The sequence below is a fragment of the Pseudopipra pipra genome, chromosome 16 (assembly GCF_036250125.1).
Source record: "Pseudopipra pipra isolate bDixPip1 chromosome 16, bDixPip1.hap1, whole genome shotgun sequence".
Lineage (NCBI taxonomy): Eukaryota > Metazoa > Chordata > Aves > Passeriformes > Pipridae > Pseudopipra > Pseudopipra pipra.
The window spans coordinates 3,199,521-3,221,608 of record NC_087564.1 but is presented as its reverse complement, the minus strand read 5'-3'; the positions used below and the strand labels follow the sequence as shown (position 1 = coordinate 3,221,608).

At 47.2% G+C, this 22,088-nt stretch overlaps 1 protein-coding gene across 3 annotated transcripts in view; it reads left to right on the top strand.

The window, feature by feature from the left end:
- Positions 1-13,683, top strand: part of GSG1L (GSG1 like) — a 56,333-nt gene extending 42,650 nt beyond the window's left edge. Inside the window, exons 6-8 of one of the 3 annotated variants that reach the window (XR_010434671.1) lie at positions 4,666-4,733; positions 5,296-6,385; positions 11,740-11,827. Coding sequence is in view for 2 of the 3 variants with exons in the window: in XM_064672724.1 (XP_064528794.1) it covers positions 11,740-12,345; positions 12,859-13,285 (1,033 nt within the window). In the remaining variant the exon portion in view is untranslated. Of the gene's footprint in view, positions 1-4,665; positions 4,734-5,295; positions 6,386-11,739; positions 12,350-12,858 lie in introns of those variants that run through there. The other 2 variants (XM_064672725.1, XM_064672724.1) reach the window with 2 other exon arrangements.
- The last annotated feature ends 8,405 nt before the right edge of the window (positions 13,684-22,088 follow it).

Below are 22,088 nucleotides of genomic sequence, written 5' to 3'. Positions count from 1 at the left end.
ACACCCACACAGTGCCACCCACAGTGCCACCCACACTGCCACCAGGGGCTTGGAGGGACCCAGAGTCCTGTCTGAGCCCCAGAGGCCCAGAGATGCTCTGTCACTCTGCCCATCACCACACCCTGCCCCACACACTCAGAGCTGGCCCCTGTGGCTGCTCTGGGACATTTGTCACCCTCATCCTGTGGTGAGAAACTTAAGGCTTTGTTTTAAAAGTGTGGAATGTGAAGAACACACAAAGATGGACCTCACACAGCAGGGAAGGTGTGATGGGCTCCACGGGGGTTTGTACCTCCACAGAATGAAAAGCTGATCAGTGCAGCAAACCCTCACCAGAAGTTTATTGCTTGAAATAACATAAAGACATTTTGGGGACAGAAGACACAAGGATCTATTCCGGTTTGTCTGACCAGTGTGGCAGTTTCTCAGTGGTGGAAGGGGACAGAAGGTTTGCAATGATCAGCATTTCAGCAGCAAATTGAGGATCTCTTCTGAGAGAGAACTAGAGACCTTCCACGATTATTATTTTGCCTTGGTTATCCTGTTGTCTGTTAGTCTGTTGTTACAGTTATTCCTCTGCTAACTTCCAAGATTTCACTCTACCTTTCAAACAGCCTGGAAGGAAGAGAGAAACGATGCAAACAACCATGGTTTGCCTAATTTTGCATTTGAAGATGACAGTGAATCCTAAAAAATTCTCTGTATGAGAAAAAAAAGCCCAAACACAGTGAAGAGGAAGGGGTCACTACGTGCCTCAGGGGAAATCAGCACCCAGGCAGGGAAAACAGACAAATTATTGAAGTGAGAATTACAGATTAGAGCCTGGAAGAATTATAAGGAACAATATGTTGACTTCCATTGAGATATGCTAAGGAAACTTGATAGAGTACCACTACTGACCCTTCTGGAACAGTAAATAGAAAAAAAACATTAGTAGCCTAGAGGATAATAACTTTTTCTTTCACGTGGGTGTTGTGGGTTTGATTTTGATTCCTCTTGCCCTCACCATATGACACAATTTCGCCCCCAGCAATTCACTCCTTGGCCACATCCCCCCAGCCCTTCCACACACACTTGGCACACACAGCTCAAGCATGTGGTGTTCCCAAACTTCATGATTATGACTTTCTTTTTTTGTATCACATTATTTTAATTGTTGTATCTGAATACATAATAGGAAGCCCAGAGACAGTGTTACCATGGGATCATTCTGGAGGTTTAAAGCTGTGCAGCAATATACCAAATTTTTTTTTTAAGTTATCAGATTCATGATCAGCTTCACTGCTGTGACCTGGGAATACTTGGACACTACAGGGGGTCCAGGGATTGTCCATTAGCAACACCCTGTTGCTACATGCCGTGGGTGCCCACAGTCCCACACAACTTCCCTTAGCTCCCATCTGCCTTTGCACAAATAGAAAATAAAATAAGTTCTCTTTCCTTCCTGTGCATATACCCAGGGATACTTCACATTCCCTCCTACTCCTCCACCTCCATGTTCCTTTTCATACCTCATGAATAAAACCCTCCAGCCTTTCTTCCTTCCAGTTACTCTGTACATATCATCACCCTTTTTGCATGTTCCTTTGCCTCAGTGCACATTCAGCACCCCGTGTGCACACACATCTAACCTCTGGTTTGGATGGACTCTGTGCAACAGGAAAGTTAAAGCATTATTATCATTGTAGTTATCATTATTCCCAACAGCTCCATTTCTCATCTGGGAGACAGGGAAGAAAAGTGTTAGCTCCATTTTGCCTGTTGAAAGTTTTTTGTTGGAATGTTCTTCTGCAGGCCCCTGCTCCCAGAGAAGAAATTTGCTTTATGAAAAGTACTGACAGTAAAACAGTGCTAATTTTGCAAATGCTTTCTCGAACATAATCTCATTGTATTGCACTTAATTTTAATTGTATGCAGCTTACAAGTTACAAACAGAGACAGCCAAATTCTTTGCCTGCCTGCACCCCAAGGACACAGGCTCTGTCTCTCCACAGCCTTGTTCCTATCACTGGGAAAATGTTTAAACAGCTGCAGAAAAATCAAAGATTCGCAGTGTTATATGCAACAATCATTTCCTTCCCAGGCCTGGGAGACTTCAAAAAGTCAAGACAAAAGAGACACTGTAGTTCACACCATAAAATCAAAAGATATCAGAGCTCTTCAGATATAACAGGTACAATAGCCTTCAGGGTAACTCTAAGAAATTAAACAGGTCAATTATACAGACTTGGAGGGATTATTCATGCATTAAGTGTTCTATAAAATGATCAGAATTACCTACAACATGTCAGTTTTCAGTCTTTGTCCTTTTATTGCTTGTCCTTTTTTGCCGTTTTTCCTCTGAACTGAATATTTCTCTAAAACTTTTGCTCACCTTTTTCAGCTTTTTTAGTTTATTAGGTGTCAGTTCTTAATAAGTCTCTCTCTTCCTTCCCTCTCAGTTTCTCTTTCTGCCCTGTTTCACATGAATACTCTTTGCCCATATGGTCTTGATCACAGTCCCTTGTCTATGGTTCACCCCCAGCTGGCAGAGGAGGAGCCCTCACATACCTTTCTGCTTTCTTTGCTCTAAGGATCCCTCCAGATAAGCCAAAGGGACAAGGGAAATTCATTTTCTCCTACATAGACTGATAATCTGTGACAATCAGCTGAAGGAATGTCAATGTGCCAGACCTTCTCCTCCTCCCCTGCCCAGCTGTTTAGTAGCTGTGGCTGTTTTAGCAGCTTTGCCCATATGGCTGTGTAATAATTAAGGCACATTCACAAAAATTCTGCTCATTTAGACCAACTGGCTACACCAACACTATAATCACATCCATTCAGGCAAGGGCCAGCAAAGCCAGGTTATTCACATCGAATGTCTTTGCCTAAATTTGTCCTCAGTTTCTTACCTTCCTTTTCTCATATATTAAAAAACCCCTTTCAGCCACTCTCCTCTGACTTTCCCTGCTCCCAGAATTCTGGTGGACTTTGATTTCAGGTAAAGAATGAAAACTTCCCTCTCTGCTTCTTTGGTGTGCTGGGGGCAGAAAGTGCAGGTGGGGCAAATGGAGACCCCAGGCAAGAGTCACAGCTGCTGGAACAGGGACAGTTGTAGCTACAGGGAGGAAGATCTGGGGCAAGGGAATATCCAGCCTTGGGGTGAAGGTATGTGAGGCCTGGGGTGAGGGATAAAGGGCCTGAAAGGGTGGAAATCAAATCCAAGTGAACTCCTCATGGAGAGCTAGTCACTGCCTCGAGAAAGGAATAAAAGGTTAGCAAAGTGATGGGAGTAAAGTTGGATTACCCATGGCCCTCTTTTAATGATGACTAGAGGAGAGAGTAGCAACTTTTGGATGTGCATCCATGTCCAGGAGGCCAGAGGTGCTGAGTCCCACTGGAACTGAAGCCACTGCAGAGAGGGATAAAGGAGGATATCCCACCCTGGCACCGGTGGGAGAGGGGACCCTAGAGACCAGCACAGCCCTGTCTCCAGTCTGGTATCCATCCTTTTTGCTCCCTGTGAAGCAAATCTCACTGACTAGGTGCTGTTAAACCAACACACAAATTTAGCAAGTAAATCTGGAGGATTCAGCCTTCCCCAGCTCAGCCATCCGTAGCACAGCATTTGCCAGCTCGCAGCTGTCCATCAACACCCATTGTGGCATTACAGCTGATTTCACAACATTTTTCTTGCTGACTGAGCCCTTACTCTGATCTGCAAAACCAACCCAACGTCAGGCAGATGCTGCTGGTGAAATTCTGGAGTGAGCTGAGTTCAAACTGCAGTTGATACCAGTGCAGACAAAATGTCCCTGCAGGGACAGAAAACGTAGTTTTGAAGTGCTGGGAGCAGTTTGAGTCAGATGGCAGGACCAAAGCTATTGCAGAGATAATAAATCAGGACTATTCCCAACACTATGAGAACCAGAACTTTTCAAACCATCCTTCACACACTCTATTTTGTCCTTTTTTGTACATTTCTGTAATGTATCATACTCACAGCTTGCTTCCTCTAACTCCATTGTGCTCATGTAAGATGTGCAGATCATATTAATGCTTTCCAAAGACATGCCAACCTTTTGCTCTGATTTCCTCCTTGGTCACCCAGATAACTAAAGGGGTTTTCAGTACTGACCCAGTGTCCCTCCTATTCACAGAGTCAGTACCTTTTCCTACAGCCATCAGAGTTTCCAATGTTACTATTGCCCTTTCATTAGCACATGGGGATGAGTGTAACCTTCTGCCTTGGATTTATTCTGTACTTTATTCTGCAATACAAAAAGGTTTATCCACAGAGCTGTTCCTTCTGGAAAATTGCATGGACTGGCAGTAAAATGATGCAGCAGTAGCAACACACCCCCTTCCAACACACACCTACTGTACAATGCTGTCGGTCCCTGACACTTAGATCCATCCTGAGGAGTGAAAGAGTGGGAGAGACACAGCCCTGAGCCCCTCATTTCTATTCCCCATGGCCTCTTTACATGAGCTGTCCCTAAGAGGGGCAAAGCCAGTGGAACTGAGTCCTTCCTGAGACCATCAGGATCTCCATAACGGGCCTGGCTGTGGATGGAGGAGCCCGGGTGTGTTGTGCTCTTACTGGTTTTCACCCTTCCATTTCTGTATATTTGGGAGCAGCCTTTGTTTCTGTTAAAGGTGCTACTTCTATATTCTCTTTTCCAGGGCTGAGGAGGAGAGGGCTGAGGCTGGGGACCTGAGGTTACAGTGCCTCCATAGCTGCTCCCCAAATAGTAAGTGACCATGGCTCGAGTGTGTCCGATACACAGTGGCTTGTCCTGTCCCCACGCTGGCTCCCTGGGGCTCAGGATGAGGCTTGGATTAGGAAGCTGGGGAAACAGAGGTTTGTTACTCTCCCAGACAGCATTGCCCAAGTGATAATCAACCAGCACATGAACAGTGCAAAATCCTCCACCGTTCAATTTAGGATGTGCACATATCCTATAATTTTGTGTTATCTCAAGAAGCTGTGACTTCATAGTAGTTTAAAAATATGCTCTAATTTACACCTGTATAACTTTCATTATCACTACCTTTTTTCATCTATATTTATCACCAATTCATGATGATGCATGCTATTGAATATAAAAATGATTGAAAGCAGCTTTGGTAGACAATAACTTAGTATAATTAATGCCATTTCTTGCACTTTCTCAGAAAATTGCTATGCTTTTATTCAGGCTTTGCAAAAGCTCTTGCTTTAAGCTCTGGGAATCAGTGGTTCAATGTACAGAGCAATGTTGGAGCACGGCTCCTGCCCTGCTCTGAATACTATACTTTTTCTTTACTCTCCAGGAAAGATGTGTGCAGTTTCATGCATCTATTTCCTTGGAAAGAAAGCAAGTGATCCTTCATTCAGCGGGAGGGAGACTTGGGACAGTGACTTGCTGACTCTGCGCTCTTAAAATTTGGAAACCTGCTGGCATTTTGCTGCCTCTGTCTTGCTGAGATGCACATCTCAGCCACGTACTCGTGGAAGCTTGGTGTCTGTAACCCTAATCACTGAGGGTCCTGATCCCTCCCCAGACCTGCTGGAACTGCTCTCCAGTCCCATGTCACTGCAGGTGGTCTCCCCACAGGCATGATAGTGCTGGCACTGCTCTCCAGCTTGGTTTGTCATCAGCTCACTTGGTAACTCCTGCTCCTTGAAAATGTCATGTCAGTTATGGACTTTTCCACAGGCAGGAGATCCACACCCCTCATTTTCACAGGCCTGCACATGTCTATTGGTACAAAATTGATCTGGGTCATGTTTCCTGAGAAAATTCCCCACCTGCCAAGCTACTGGCGGGTGCTCAAGTGTGCTTTTTCATTATTGAAGCCTGTCCAAAGGTCTTTGTTTCAAAGAACAAATAACAAGTCTTGACATTAGGTGTTCCAAGGAATAGGAACAAGGCTCTTGTTGGTCCTACACCCAGCCCTGCCCCAGTGCTTCAATTCCAGAGGACACAGAGCTTTACCCCCACAGTGCTGACAGCGCTGGGAAAGCAAACTGCAAAGGAGAAGCCCAGTGTCAGGGTAAAGAACAGTGGCCATTCTTCAATATTCCATCAGTCTCAGCTTCACATCTGTTACCCACTGTAATGAAATCAGATCAATATTAATGAAGTGACAGGAGTGAAGTTCTGCTCTCAGTTCACAGTTTACTTATGAATCCAATATAAGCCGCAGGATCTTCATTATTCATGCTTATTAGGGAGGAAAAAACATTAATTGCTGCTGCTCTGGATGGCACAAATCCTCCTCAGAAGAACATCTCCTTCCTTGAACAAGTCCATCAAGCCTGCACCTGACCCGAGGATTCTCCTTGATGCTGTTTCTGGCTTCACACACTCCCACTCTGTCACATCAACCATGCAACGGGCTCGTGGCCAGCAGACAATTGGTAAGAGCAAGAGAACGATGTGAGAAGCACTTGGCTAAAGGCAGGGCAGCCCCAGAGGTTCCCCTGGCTCCCCTGGGTACCTGGGGTCTGCCTGGATGGAAGAAGGGGACACCCACAGCAGACCAAGTCCTCACCACTGCTTGGTCACATCAGCACCCACGTGCCACTAACAGAGCAAACGCCAGCAGATCACTCTGAGCACTTTATGAACACTTCCCAGAGGGGTGATCCCGAGCCATGGGGACACCAGGATGCACCACCTGAAGTTATTCCTGCTGCTCACTTCAACCAGCATTTCATTCCCTGGAGGACTTGCCAGCTGCCCTCACTTAGGATGTTCTGATTGGAACCAAATTGCAGATAAGAAATATTTGCTCCTGCTCAGACATCATGACTCTTTCTGTCCTCCCACAAAGACAAACCTGGGCATCTGTCCTTGTTGAGAGGCAAGGATTTGGGGGAGTGTCGCTGAGGAGTGAAAGAGTAAAACCTTTACAGAAAAGAACACGACTGAGTGACCGTAGAAGACAAATGCCGTCACAGCCAGGTGATTTTGGAAGAGACAATATTAAAGTTTTTGAGCATCCAGGAGCACTGTGGGAGCACAGGTAGCACGAAGGGCCTTATGCCAGGACAGGATGTCAGGTTCCTCTGTTGGCAAGACTAAGCTCTCTGTTTTGAGAAGTGACCTTAAATTATAAATCTCATCAGAATCTTGATCCCAGGGGAGTCTTGAACAGGACAGCTATTCAGTCTTGATATTTCTATATTAGGCCATTTAATGTCCATCACTAAACTATAATTTTCCTTTACTAGGGTTAAAAAAAAATATTTTATTTCCTTTAAACCCCTTTAACAGGGTTTAAACTTGCCTGAGCTGGGCTAAGAACAGCACCAGGGAGCTCTAGGTATAACTTGGCATCCTCTGCTCTCACCAAGCCACCTTCCTGTGCAAACATATGGCACTGGCCCCTATACATCTGATATCCTTGGTCATGATTTGCTCATACCAAATTTAGCATTTCCACTGCAAAGCCCTAAACACTCTTGAAGTCTGTTTGCTGTCATTTTGATGTTTCAACTCTTTCCTTCAGATGTGCAGGGCTGGGAGATCTCAGTGATCCAGCTGTGCACAGTCACCACACAAAAATGAGAGAAGGAGAAATTTCACATCAGGATTTTTTTGTTGTTGCACAGTTATTTATTGCCAAGAAATGCTCACTGTTCTTGGGCTCCAGGCAGCAGCAGTACCTGATTTCAGACATCTGTATGTCCATGCCACTTCCACCCTCTCCTCCAGTGTTGTCCCACCACGAGGCATTAACAGGATGAGCCTGGAGCCCCCAGCGCAGATGGGAGAGGTGCAGATGGTGGATGTAGAACAAGGGGTAAGAGAGAGGCAGGAGAAATGTCACAAAGGACAAGGAGGGACAGGTGTGGTGGCAAAGCCAAAGAAGAGACAGGTAGCCCAGAGGAGCCAAGAGCTGAGCAGGAAACAGCATATTCCTACTGTCTGTGGCTAAAAGCCTTGGTGTTATCTGAGGCAGATAAACCCAGGGTTCAGGACACCAGCCTCTCTTATAGAAAAGTGAAAGATTATTCAAAATTAATTCAGTGTCAAAAAAATAATATAGTCACTGTTTTGGCAGCGTGGGCATTTTAGGAGGGTCACCTGACAAAGAGGAGGCCTTGAAAAAGATCGTTTTATTCTCGTATCATCACCCTGTAGGCATTTCCCCTGGGTCCATCCCACAGCTCCTCTACCATCCTCCCACCCCGACTGTCTACAGCAAGATTTATGCAACCAGCCCCTCAGAGCTTCACTCTGGAGCATAGTGTAATTTTTTTTTCCTATTCAGACAAGTTCACCAGAAGAGCTCCAGACTTAAAACATGGTGGAAATGATTCATAAAAAAAAAAAAAAGAGAATATCCACCGGTTGGATTTTTTTTTTTTTTTTTTTTATCGCCGGTCTCAAGCGCCACAGAAAGGAAAGTGGTGCTGGATGTGCAGGCAAGTTCCAAATGTCTCCAAATTCAGTCTGTTGCACAAGCTCAGCTGGAGAGGGCAAGGCACAGACGGCAGCCAAGGTCACTGTGACAACGGGGAACATGCTTGATATGCTGAGCAGCGCCGGGCTGGGAGGCGCAGACAACAAGGGCCTGACGCATTTGAAGTGTCGCTCAAAGTTGAGCCGAGGTTTCTCCTTGTGGAGGTACCTGACAGCTGCAACCGCTGCCTCTTTGATGTCAGCGCCGATTTCAACCCCAGGACTTGCAATCCTTCCCGTCATTTATTCCCTTCTTGGCGATTGGCCTCATAAAAACAGGTGGGGAAAAATTCCCCCCCGACGGAGCGCCATGGTTACGGATCCCAGATCCAGCCTGGCTGCGCTGGCAGCCACGGGAATCTCGGTCCTGTCTTCAGGCAAGCTCTTGCCCACCAGGAAATTCCAAATTAAAGGTCTCAGTTCTCTCCTCGTTTGCCTCTGCTAGCATCCAGACTGACATTTTCCTTTAACGTTGCTTCTTAAGCCACCAGCTCCTCTTTTTCCAAAATAAGCGTGTTGGTAAAAGTAAATTCAGCCCCACGCTTAGCACGGCAGCCCATGAAAATTAAAGGGCTGAAAAGGAAAGCAAAATAAGCTGATAGTTTATAATACTTTTTTTGTTTCCTCCAGTGCACAGGTGAATTGGAAAGGTTTCTTACATAAATTTCAGCGGGATTAGTTATGAAACGTGCTTTCTGTCACTCTCTGAAATTGCATCTTTCAATAAATGTTTCATCTCCTAAAGCTAATCCTGGATTTATGCAAAAAAACTCCCCAAACCAACCTCCCCCCCCTTCCAAAAGTCAACCTGTCCCACACTGCTGGAGACGTGCAATGAAGTATTTCAGACTGTATATGCACCCAAATAGCCTTTCTCTTTCATGTGCATATTATATTTCTCCCCCAAGAATGTAGGTAGGAATCGTTGCTCAGTTCACATTCGGGTAGTTTTACATTGAGATATTTGAGGACAAATATATGTATCTTAAACAAACAAAAAAATGTTACAACGTGTATTTTTAGTTTAGTTGCCTAAAAATGGGGTTTACTCTTGTCAGAATAAAATTCCTGTGCTTTGTTACAGCAAAATAGGTTTTCCTGAATATGGTGTTTTGCAGTGAATGCCCGAGATTCAGCTCTGATTTAAATAACCAGTAATTTTGTGTTGTCTCTGCCAGGAAACCAGTCTTTCCACTCCTCTTGGTCCTAGAGCAGCCAAATCCCAACTTTCTGAACACCCCACAGCATGACCCAACATGGCCCCATCATTCCCTGCTTTCAGGAGAGACTGAGCAACAGCAGCTGAGTTTCCAGAGGCTACACAGCACAGATGTCCAGCTCCAGGCTGCCCTCAGTCCCACTGCCTGCTCTTCCAAAGCCTGACCTACTGATTCCCCCTTATGCAAGGAAGGGGCAGCAATTCCTCTGAGCCAAATAACACTGCTTTTCTTTTAAAAACCCTTTCATTTATGAGGGACTCTCCTGCAACAGGCCTTATAAAGTCAGTATGGAATGGGACAGCCCAGAGGCTCCAGTGGAAGAGGATGGTGAGATGGTACTCAGAGGGTAGAAAGGAGGAAGGGAAATTGTGGGAGAAATAACGTGTTTTCATAGTTAGGCAGAATCACAGACTGACACAGTGAGGACAGGGCCCCCAAAAGGGCTCTAGTCCAGTCCCGTGCTCCCAGCATGTCCAGGCTGGATCAGGCTGCTTCTTTCCTTGTCCAGTTGAGTTTTGAACACTTCCAAGGATGGAGATCCCAATACGTCTCTTGGCCTCTGTCCCAGTGTTTCTCACCTAGGGTGAAAAAGCTTTTCCTCATATCCAGGTGGCAATCCTGGCCTTCCAGCCCTGTTCAGCCAGTTGATAAAGGAAGGCACTCCCAGGGACAGGTGCTCCCTCTGACATTGGTACTTGTTTTCTCTCCCGCCCTTTTTAGAACTCATTTTATGATTCTTTTTTGGCTTTGTTTTTATGCAGTAGCTTTGTTACTGCCTGGTTTTCCAATTATAAAACCTCTAAATTTGATTTGAACCTGGTAATTAAGCCGTGACTTAGCACATTAACCCTATTGAAGCCCAGAGGTGTGAGACATGCTCTGTAGCACCTTAAAATTTGGTGTTTAATTGCATCCAACCCTGAGAAAGGTGCAGGGAGGTGAGAAGTGACTGTGGCACTAATTCAGGCCACAGGTGCTAACAGGACAGGACTTCATGCTTTAAGTCTCATCTGTCCCATCCAGACCAGGGTTTTCTGCTGTCTTCCACCACAAGAGAAATAGGAATATAGCAGATGCACAAGAAGACTCAGTTGGTCACTGGCATCACTACAAGAGTTTGTCATGTCCTTTGGCTGTTAGAAATCCCAGATCATGATCTGCACAATGGGTGTCTTTGTATTCCCCTTCAAGGTCAGGGCATTTCTGGCTGCATCCTCTACCTGTCAGGACAGGTCCAGGCCATTGGGGTACATCTTCCTCTCTTGCCATCCAAACTGACAAAGTCAAAATTTTGCCATAGGAAAAGAAAACAAAACCTTGGGATCTCTCTCCTGTCTCGAAGCAGCCAGGAGAAGAGTACAGGAAACAACATCCAGGAGGAGTAGTCTGGCATCCCACACAGTTGTCATTTCCAGCCACCTAAAGCAGCTGGTCAGCCCTGGACACAGTTTACAGCTTAGTGGGGAGAAAGAAAACTGCTTAACACAGCAAGAAATGTCTTATGTCACCACAGGAACAGTGACATCATTCTGTGCTGCCCTTCTCTTTCTCCCTTGCCTGTTTTTTCATCCCTTAATTCACTGGATACCATGCAGAGCTCCCAGAAGACTAAAGCCTGTGGGTCCATGGCAGGAAGGCAGGTCTTCACCCTTGGCAGGGGTGGCCAAGGGCAGGTGCTGTGGCAGCCTGCAAGCCAGGTTTTAGCATTTTGTGTTCTCCCAGTCAGTATGTCAGTAGCTTTCTTCCCTTCCTGTCCTTCCCCAGCCCCAAATCCTTGGTTCTTGTGGAGCTGTGTGACTTTTGGGAACGTGGATGTTCCACTGATTATCACACTGATGATAGCTGACAAGGGCTCAGTGGGCACCAGGGAGAAACTGGTCCTGAATTTATGTGCCTTATCCTCAAACACTTTGCTCTTGGTCGTGAGAAGCAGAGGGTTTTATGCAGACCTGAGAGGCAAATCAGCCTATGGGGAAATGCAGTTACGGGAAACAGGCTTAAAATTGCCCCAAAAGAGGCCTAAAACTGTCTTATAAGCCTTTAGCCCAGACCAGAGGAAAAAGTGTGTGTTTGTCTTTCTTTAGGGCTTCACAACACCCAGCTCTAAGTGTCACTAGCCCGCAGAGGAACAGGAGTGACCATAATGCTCAGAAAATACCCCCATTCGCTACGTCAAGCTCTTCCAGCGACACATCAAGCAGCTCTTCACTTTCATCAGAACCAACCAGCCAGATCTCCATGGGTCAGGATCAAACCCTGCTGGACATCACCTCCATCACTAGATTGGCCCCAGGAGAATCACCAAACCCTCAACCACTCGAGCAAAGAGATACAAATTTAGCAATATCGTGTTCCAGCCCACTCGGAGCAAGGACTATTCCAGCATCTTGCCCAGCCAGTCTCAGGCTCAGTCTAACACCCAGCTCAGCCACACCACAGCAATACTCTGACTCCTCTCCAGTCAGCCCAGGGATCAATGCAGCTTCCTTCTATACCTTCAGTCCTCACACAGCACAAAATGAACAAGCTTCAGCTTCAGATCACACACTGACCCCAACCAGGACAAGCACAAGGCCTCCAGCAACAACGACTCCTGAAGAGAGTTCCCAGGCTCCTGGCTATTCTAAAACTGACTTAAAGAATACAGGAAAGGGGTTTGAATCAGATCTGGAAGATCCTGATCATGAAAGGTATGTATCTAGACCATACAAGTGTCTAAGTCCTCAAATGACCCACTTGGGTTTAGTGTCATTAAAAGCCCCTCATAAAGAAAGTTAAATATCTTTTATGCTTTAGATGTTTCCAGTGTTTGTTTTCCAGTAGCTACCCTGTGCTCCCACTAAACCCTGTTATCCAAGAAGCAAAATACTCTGTTTGCTATACACCCATTTAGTTCTCCAGACCTGATGACAGACCACCCCTGGGCCAGGTCATCAACCTCAGCTCCTTCAACAGGGCACAGTTTTAAGGTGCCTCCTTTCCTTCCAAAATGACACAGCACATCTCTCCCTAGTACCAGCAGAGAGAAATTCTGCTGCCCCTGTGGAGCCCGACAGATCAGAGCTGGGGATGGTGCTCAGAGACATGGCCGGGATCTCCCTCCCAAACCTCCACCTCTGCTCCGACCCCAGGCAGGCCGGGCTGGTTCCACCCCTCCTGGCCTCTGAACTCCACCCTGTCTCTGCAACTTCTTTCCTTGGCAGGAGATTTGTGACCGCGAAGGAGTTCCAAGCCATGGAGAAAGAACTAGAGGATGTGAAGGAAGACCTGAAATGCCTGAAGTGGAAGGTGAGGCACATCGGTGAGACGGTGCAGCCCCTGGCCGAGGACAGCAAGAGGTACAACGGCTACACCCTGACGGAGCTCAAGGCCATGGTGCAGTTCGAGGATGACCCCTACAAGGCCGCCCACAAGATCCTCACCGCGCTCTTCAGCGATGTCTACAGGCCACAGCACCCCCCCGCCGAACAGCCCTGCAACTCCCGGGCTCTGCCCAGGCCCAAAATAGACCCAGAGCTGTACATGGTGTACTGTGACATTCTGAAAAGCATATTCCCTGGAATTAGCAGCCAGACCTTGAGGGAAGAGACGCAACACGTGCAGAAAAGCGCCCAGAAAGCAGTGCAGTAACAGCAGAGCCCGCAGAGGCTGTGCAGAGTGAGAGGTGGTTTGAGGACTGAACTGTGGTGGGTACCGCGGTTGAGTCTGTCCCTTCCAGGTATGGATCGTCTGTAAAGATGTTGGTGAGCTCTGAGCCCTCATGCCACTTGCCCAATGAGACAGAGTGGGGAGGCATCCTGCACACTTCCCACATTTTAGAAAACAATTGCTCCTTTAGTGTCTCTTTCAATCTATGGACCTTTCCTTGTTTCCAGCAACTACAAATGCCAACAAAAGAATCCCAAGAAGGCGTTGTACGTCCGAGCAAGGGCCTTCTCCCAGCCCCAAACAGACCAACCAACCAGCATCTGGGTAGTTTCTATTTTCTAGAGTGTATCATTCATTAAATGACATTACTTGTTAGAAAATCGTGCCTGTTCTTTTTTATTTATTTGTCTAAAAGTGCTTTGTATATCAAATTAATCAGCATCTGGAAATATTCCCACATATATAATAATATATGATATAATATATAATAATATAATAATTCCAAGAACTGGAGTGAGATCTGGGCATTGCAAACCACCCTCCTCTGCCCACCTGCATCCTGGGTTAACATGGGCAGGCACCCAGGGCAAGGCAGTGAGGAGCTGGGGTGACTCCAGGCAGGTCCCCTTTCAGGTAACGGGGCCAGGGCACAAGACTGTGTGATGTGCCCCTAGAACACCAACCCAGCAGTGAGACAGGTAAAGGTCCGTGACCTCCAGCTCTCCCAGTCCGTGGTGACTGGGCTGGCAGACCAGCTCAGAGGTGTTCACAGCTGTGCTTTGCCTTCCCACGACGTCGATGCCGAAAGGCTGCGGCCCCTTGCTGGGGTGTCACAAGGTGATCCCTGCTGTGGAGCTTGCCCCGAGGGAAGGGGGCTGTTGGTCATGGAGGACACACAGGAAAAAGGCCCTGGAGCTCCTTCCTCCCCATCTGGGAACCAGGAAAGTACAGTGGATGAACAACAGTTTGTGCCCCAGGTTCTGCTCACGGGGATGGCCTTGCAGTCTGTTCTGTAAAGATCTGGGTGGAGGGGTGGAGGGATGTCCTTGAGCCACTTTGCTCAGTACCAATGGCAGCCACTGCTCCCCTGCCCCACTGGCTCATCCACTCCCCTCCAGAGTCCTTGGCACTTTTTGGAAACAGTCACTTCCCCAGTATCAGTGTGACAAAGCCATCAAAACTCAGGACACGTCTGTCCTGCACACGGCTGCTGCTCCCTGCCAGGCCACAGGGATGGCAAAAGGTAACCTGTGAGTTCAGCCCCACTTTCCCTCTGCTATAATCCACTTCTTAAGCTTATTTCAAAAATAACAGGGAGGAGGAATAAAAAAAACAATTACAACAAAACCCCAGAAGCAGATCATTCCCTGTGCCACCACAGCTCCAGACACCTTGGGCAATGGGAGGGGGCAGCACAGTCCAAGGACACTCTCTGAACCTGCTGGGCACATCTCCACAGGGACACTGACTGTTGCAGGAGAGCCCCTACCTGCCTTTCAGCATGATGGTCTCTGCTGAGCTTACAAATGTGTCGTTTTAAACTCCCTGTTATTAGCAATTTATTTTACTTACAAGCTGCTGTGCAGACACAGCCACAGCCCTGCCCACACAGCCCCTCTGTGCCACGCTGCAGCCACGACCTGTGGCCACACCTGGCAAATTCCGAGGTGCCCACAGGGATACCCAGGGCTGTGCACAGTGTGTGCCCTCGGGGGGGTCACAGCACAGAGGTGAGGGACAGGGAGAAGGCTGCCCTCCCTCCCACCTTCACCGGGGGGCACAGGGGTGAGTGCAGGATGGTCAGAGTTGCTGGACACGCAGTATCCCCTCAGAGTAAATCACACCCCCCCAGGGGAGCACCGTGGTGGAGCACCACAAGTCACCCTGAAGGCTCTGGGCACCGTGGAGGGGATGTTTGAGTCTCACACGGGCACCCCCTGCATCCTGTTCCACCTTCATGGCTCTCCTAGGAAAACATGTCCCCTTGGCTCACATGGATGGCTGACCCTCCTCCCACAGAGCTCACACAGTTACTGCTCCACACTAATTTTCCCGTGGCAGATCAGACCCCCAGCTCTCTCAGAGGTCTCTCTTCAGAGCTTTCCATACCTTCCACAGAACCGACAAAAACACAATTTAGGGATTAGCAATATCAATCTTCATATGTTGCATTGCCTGCCCTCTCTGCCTGCAAAATCTGAATACATTTGTAAGAACAGGCTCTGTGGCTTCTCCTGTTCATGAGGCCTGACAATGTGATCAGATTATCACTTTTAGCCTTGTTCTCCTCACGCCTCAGATCCAGCACAAGTCTATGAATTATTTTTATTAGCCTTACGTCATCAAGGCTGGTTCTATCAAAGACTGTCAGTTCTGGGTCCCTTTCAGGTTGCAGAGTCTCCTTCTTCTGGGTCAGTTGTGATATGAATCACCTCTACCCACTTTACAGATGTGCATTTTATCCTGATAGTCCCAGCTTTTAGCTATTCCAGTGGAACTTACAGGTTATTTGCATCCAACCAGAGCTGGTCAGTCTTGCCAGACCTTCTATATATTATTAGTAGGCATCTGCACCTTCTGAGCCCTCCAGTGTGTCCCCAGTGCCTTGCCAGCCACAGCAGCCCATGTGCTCAGCTGTGAGGAAACTGGGAAAAGAGTAGCAGGACAAACCCCCTCCATCTGTCCTTTCCAGACTCCTCACTTCCCCCTTTTCCTCTGCTGCATTTGTACCTTGGAGGCAGCTCTGCCTCTGTGAAGATGTCTCAGCCTTCAGTTCCTGCATTATCTGCACCTTTGTGACCATTTCCAGTACTTGAGGCACCTTCCCTGATTTTTACACAGGTAGAAAAATCCACTGATTTTCTCCTGATTTCCCCGAGTGCTTCTCTTTGTTGGTGTTCCTGCACATCACCAAATCCTCTCGCCCTTTACAAGCCTCAGCTTTCCTTGCTGGTTTTGCTTCCCTAGGTTTGCTGGGGAGAGAAACACAGCTGCCTGCCCACAACTCCCAAGAGATTTTCTGTGTCCAGTCTATTTTTTTCTGTAGTCACCCACTCCTCACACAACAGGAGGGCGAGGGCTGGCCGCCCACACCCGCAGGAAGAGCCCTACTCCTCGCAGGGTACAAAACTGAGTCAGCACAGCCAAAGTAAGACAGCAGTGTCTTAAATACATGGGCCTGAAAGCAAGTTTTTCGAGTTCATTTTTAGCATCCTGTACTTGCCAGAACGTGTCCTGTAACAAGCTTGCTCTGTCTTAAGGCTCTGGGTCTCGCTGCCTGGTGTTCAGAGAGAAAGGCAATTACACAGCCCCATTATTGTGACAGTTAAAGGGATTCAGCCATTGTTCCTCTTGGACAATTCTCACTGATTTGCACTGTGCCTCCATGGCTCCTTAGCATAAATAAGCCTTCTCTCCAAAATGTTATCACCTCCACTTGCACAGAGACAGGAGGAGCAGGCAATCAGACACACAGTGAAAAATTAATCTTTAAATTCATGTAGCATTCCATCTATTCTTCGTTAAAGTATATAAGTCTATTTTTTCCCTTGAACACGTACTCTGCAGTCTGAAGACCCAATACTGGACCAAATGATTCCTCCCTTCCTTTCTTAACCACAGGCATTACATTTGCTATTCTCCAGTCATACCCAGCTCCAGAGAGTCATTAGGATCACCCTTATTCAAAGTAACAAGCTGTCTGTTAGCTGTTCATCCCTGCACATATCCTGAGCACCACAGGCTGCCTTCCCCTTGTCATCTCTCAGAGCAGGTGCCTGGTCAGAAGTGTGAGGACATGAACACTTTTCCAGCCTCAGGCAATCTGTAGTTTGTACTGATTGATTGCATTAAATAAGCAACCTATTAATATCCCCCATGCTGTGGCTCGATAGGCTCCAGTTGGCAGAACAGTCTCTACAGCAGATAAGTTATGTTAAACAGAGAGTCCTGATGCATCCTGGTCATGGAATCACAGGGTAATTTCAGCTGGAAAGGTCAGCTCATCCAACCCCTCTGATGAGACACCATTCTAGGAAAATAAACTGAATATTTAGCTCTGTGTTGCAAAAACTAAAAGGTTGCAATACAAGAAACATCTAACAACCAAAGAAAGAAAAAAAGAAAAAGAAAAATAAGAAGAGAAGGTTAATTTACATCTGCATCAGTGGATAAAGAAGATAAATGGCAAACTTTCTGTGGCACTGGTTGGGAGGGCCCTTCACTGTGCTTGGATCTACATGCATGGCCGATTCATTTGTCAGCCTTCTCATTAATATCTCTAATTCATAACTGCAGTCAAAGTCACTCGCTGATCCATACATTTTATGACCTCATGGTTACCCCTTCGTGCTGTTAATAATAATGTCCCTGCATAATGTGAGTGTTTTATGCAAAACAAGTCCACCAGCACTTCTGCTTCATGACTTAAAATACAGCAGAACGAGTTTTAGGCAACTGTCTGCATCTTTATATCATTTATTGGCATTATCTGTCCTAACATGGGAGTCACAAGGGTTTGGGCAGTGCCATCAATTACCACTAATCCCTTCTCCTACCTGATTGCCTGCTCCTCAGTGTGTGTTCTCTACATATTTATATACCCAGTGCCTCTTGCACACTCCAATTCAACTTGACTTTAGGAATTTTCACATTAAATCTACAACCTTTGTTTTCCAAGGTGAAACTGCCTCTGGAGACCCCTTTTCCATTTCTTGTATCCATACATTTCTGTAAGTGGTTATTTTCCACTGTGAGCTGGAGCCCTCCCCCGTGGACCTCTCCCTCCTCTGAGGGGTCTGACAGGCAAACAAGTGCCCAATAAGTCATCCCCTGACCCTTATTCTCAACCCACAGCCAGGTGACCAAGGTGCAGGTCTCCTGAGGGCCTTAATGCTGCTTACTCAGGCAAAAGAGTGACACTGGGGCATCCCAAAGGGCCTCAGCCAGAATACACAAGGACAGAACAGGCACTGCTCTACCCGAGCCCTGTCCTGAGAAATGCAGATCTTAGCTTCTTGCAGATTTATTATGAAGAGTAAATTATCTGAGTGGCCCAAAGAGAGTGATTAAAATACACATCAATGTCTTGCTGGGTCAGTGGGTTTTGATCAGATCTCCCATTTTGTGTTAATATTCAGACACCTTACTATCCCTGAGAGATGAATAATAGTGGCTATTTAATTTCTCTGACAATATTAAACATAATGAAAAGTCATACTATCATCCCACATCCTTCCCCATGAATTCTGGCCACAGACAGATCTCCTGTTGGTAATGGAAATGTCACTTTGATTCATCTGTTCACCAACTAATCCTTACCAAACAATCTCCAGTATATAGCAAGCCATCCCAAAACATTCCCTTGGAAACAGGCCAGAGCCGACATTCACTGTAGATTAGTTTTTACCACTGTTTAGGCTCAGACCATTTCAGGTAGCTTTGCTACTTACTCTATTTTTAGCAGTGTCTCCAGCATACCAGGAAAGAGGCAGATCATGAGACTTCTGCTAATCTGCAAATCTGAAATTATAGTTGGGAGATGGAATTTATTATTACACAGCTCGATGACAACAGCAGAGATGACCTTTCTGCAATGCCAAAAGTCTTATCCACGCTGATCTGGGCCTTTAATCAGTGGGGAAAAGTACAGGTCATTATGTGTCAAAGGAAAAACTTTTTCCCTATTAGGACAGTTAAGTATTAAAACAGATTGCCCAGAGAGGTTGAGCAGCCTCCATCCCTAGAGGTTCTCCAAACTGGTTGAAACCCTGTGTAACCTGATCTGACTTTAGTAAGGTTAAAAAAAAAAAAGTGTATAATTGCAGAAAACAGTCAGGGAAACCTTTGCTGAATGGGAGCACGGATCCAGGAATAATAAAAGGCAGGAGCAGCACCATCAGTGTGTTACACTTTCTGAGCCCACTGGAGAGCAGGGGGGGCTGTCATGTCCCAGCTCCCCTCCCTGTGCTGGCCAGAGCCTCCTCCTGACAGCCCTGCACACTCAGAGAGCTGCTGTGCCCCCAGCCCCCTCTGATGAGAGATAAAAGCTCTCTCTTGCTCGAGATGAAAGTTCTTTCCCCAGCTTGTTACACACAGAAACCTCTATTCTGGCAGCCACCTCATGCTGCCATCAGGCAGGAGAGGATTCTCAGTGAAAGAGATGAAAGGGTTCAGCTGCTCCTGGTTCATCATGTTTGCCACAGGAATCCTCTCTTCCCCAGGTACAATGCTCGTGCTGGGGGAAGAGTAATTTCCCTGAGAAACCTTCCCAGCCATAGCAGCTTCCCCTGCATTCCCTCACCCTTATCCCTACCACACTTGCTTCCCTTCCAAGCCTTTGCCCAACATATGTTTCAGCTCCAGCTGCACTGCATGGGATACACTTTGGACACCAGCATAATATTCAGCTGGGCTCACACTCTCAGGGGGCAGCAGCCAAGGACCAGCCTGCTCCTGGCCCTTAGGATGGCTCTGAGGTGCAGTGTCCAGATCCAACACTTCCCCTCAGCTCTGCTCCCACCTCCTGCCTCCCCCAGGGCCAGCAGACTGCCAGGTAACAACTGCTCCTTGGCTGAGAAGGAGACTTGGCTGTTTCTAAGTTGCTTTAGCATTCTTTGACATTCATCTCCACACACTTAGCCCAGCAGGATGTTCTTTCAAAAACCACCTTTTCCAGTTAGATCCAGATAAGCTGAGGATAACAAGCAATCGAGGTCTGAAAACAACTGATCACAAATGGGTAAAAGGGAAGAGTTGAGTGTGAGTTAATTGTATCAGTCTGACCTATGTCCTTAGATTTATGGCTCCCCAAAATGCCCATCCTCTCACCCCAGACCTCACAAAATCTGTGTCTGCTGACATTTTTGGAAGTCCCACGAGCAATAGGACAGAGACCAACACTCAGGGTTTGTGAGTCAAGTTGATTTTAGTCACAGCAGAGACCTTGGGTGAGTTGAAAGCTAAAGGCAGGATTTCATTGTGGTCTCACTGCATAATTGAGACCTTCCAGAAATAACCAGTGTACCTGGGAAGGCTGCTCACAGGTCATGAGGTGCAGGTTTTCCTCTCCTAATTAGAGCCAAAGCAGTGAGCCGTGGGTGAAGGACCATGGAAGCAACATTTCAGGCTGGGAAACTCCTACCCTGCTGATCATTGGGATGGTCAGTCCTCTCCTTCACCAGGAGCTCAGAAAGGGAACACCAGAGAGCCCTCAGACAGAAAGTCTATAGCCTGATTTTCTCCTCTTCCAATAATTCCTGGGTCAGTAAGAAAGAAGCCACCAATTGCAAATGTTTCCTTTTATGTCCAGATCTCAACACTGCAGCACTTCACAGGGTCCTGAGCCAGGGTGATGGGAGCTGATGCTGTTAGACAAGGGTGGAAAATTGATCCCTTCCCAGCAAGATTTAGAGGCCAGTCGGACAAGAAATTACTCCAGCTGGGCACTCGGTCCCCATCTCTCAGCTCTTCCTGCAGCTCGGAGATTCACTCTATAATTGCTTTCTTAGTCCACATTTTATCCTCAGCTGACAGAATTCCATTAGGGTGATACAAGCTGTGTGATAAAGGGATGTTTGTGTCTCACATGGGCTGTAAGTCATTTCTCAGCAAACAAGCAAATAGTCACAGAAATGGGCAAAGAGGCCACCGAGCCAGGAAGCCACTTCTTGTGCTCTGAGCAGCAGGACCTCAGCAGGCAGATGGAGGCAAACACCCTCCCAGTGTGTTATGGTCCTCTCTGTCTCCCTCTCTGCTGCTTGGAGGAGACACCTCCACCATGAACAGTTGTGTCTGCAGCATTTTTGGACAATAATCCAGCAGGCAGACCCACAGCACTGGCATCCCTGGACATGGGGGCCCCCACACAAACAGGAGCTGTGACCACAGGGGGTGGTGACACCCCAGATCAGAGAGCACGTGCCCTGCATATGGGAAATGAGGTGAAATGAAAGTAATCTTGTCACACATCTGAGCACAGCCATCTGAAGAGTGTAACAGGTTGGTCACACCTGCAAGGCAAAGAACAATGATTCCAAACAGGACCTTCAGGGCAAAAGGAGTGACCTTCTAAGTGTAATGATGCAGCTGAAAGATAGACATGATGGGGAAAAAGCTAAAAGGGAATACAGGAAGGTGCCCCAGGTGCTGCAGAGTGCCCAGTTGCAGTGCCTGCAGTACTGGTGAAGCCACTGCCAGGTGGTGTGTGCTGGACTTTCCATTTTCTGAGGAATATTGGAAGAGATATGGCTCCTTCAGTGATGTTTGCCATAAGAGCAGCTCCTGTTAGAGCTCAGCCTCTCAGATCAGCAGCCCCAGACCACGGAGGGCAGCCTAAGGCACCCCTCAGCCATGTGCTGGTTTGGACTCTAATCACTCACTGCATCCCCCAGGCTGGAGCAGGGGTGATCCAGCAGTGAGGACAGTGGGAGCAGAGAGCAGGAGGGAATGGGAAAAGCTTCTGTCTTGCAGATCAAAGGCAAAGTAGACTTCATCCCCTGCAGGTGGCAGAACTCAGATGTCAATACAGCCCTTCATGTCTGCTCTTACCTCACTTATGCTGGGAAATGAGGTTTTTCTGGAAACTCAAGGAAGTTTAAAGACTCAACATTCCACCTCTCTCCCACACTGCTCTCCCCCTCACACCCTCAGTGGCAGCAAGTCCTGTCTCTGCCCATTCCAGTGTGTTTGTTACCTTGGGTACAAGATCTCTGTCCAATCTCACAACACCCAGTCACTCTTGGACACTGCCAGGTTCCTGCAGGTTTGCCCAGCCTGGCATTCATCC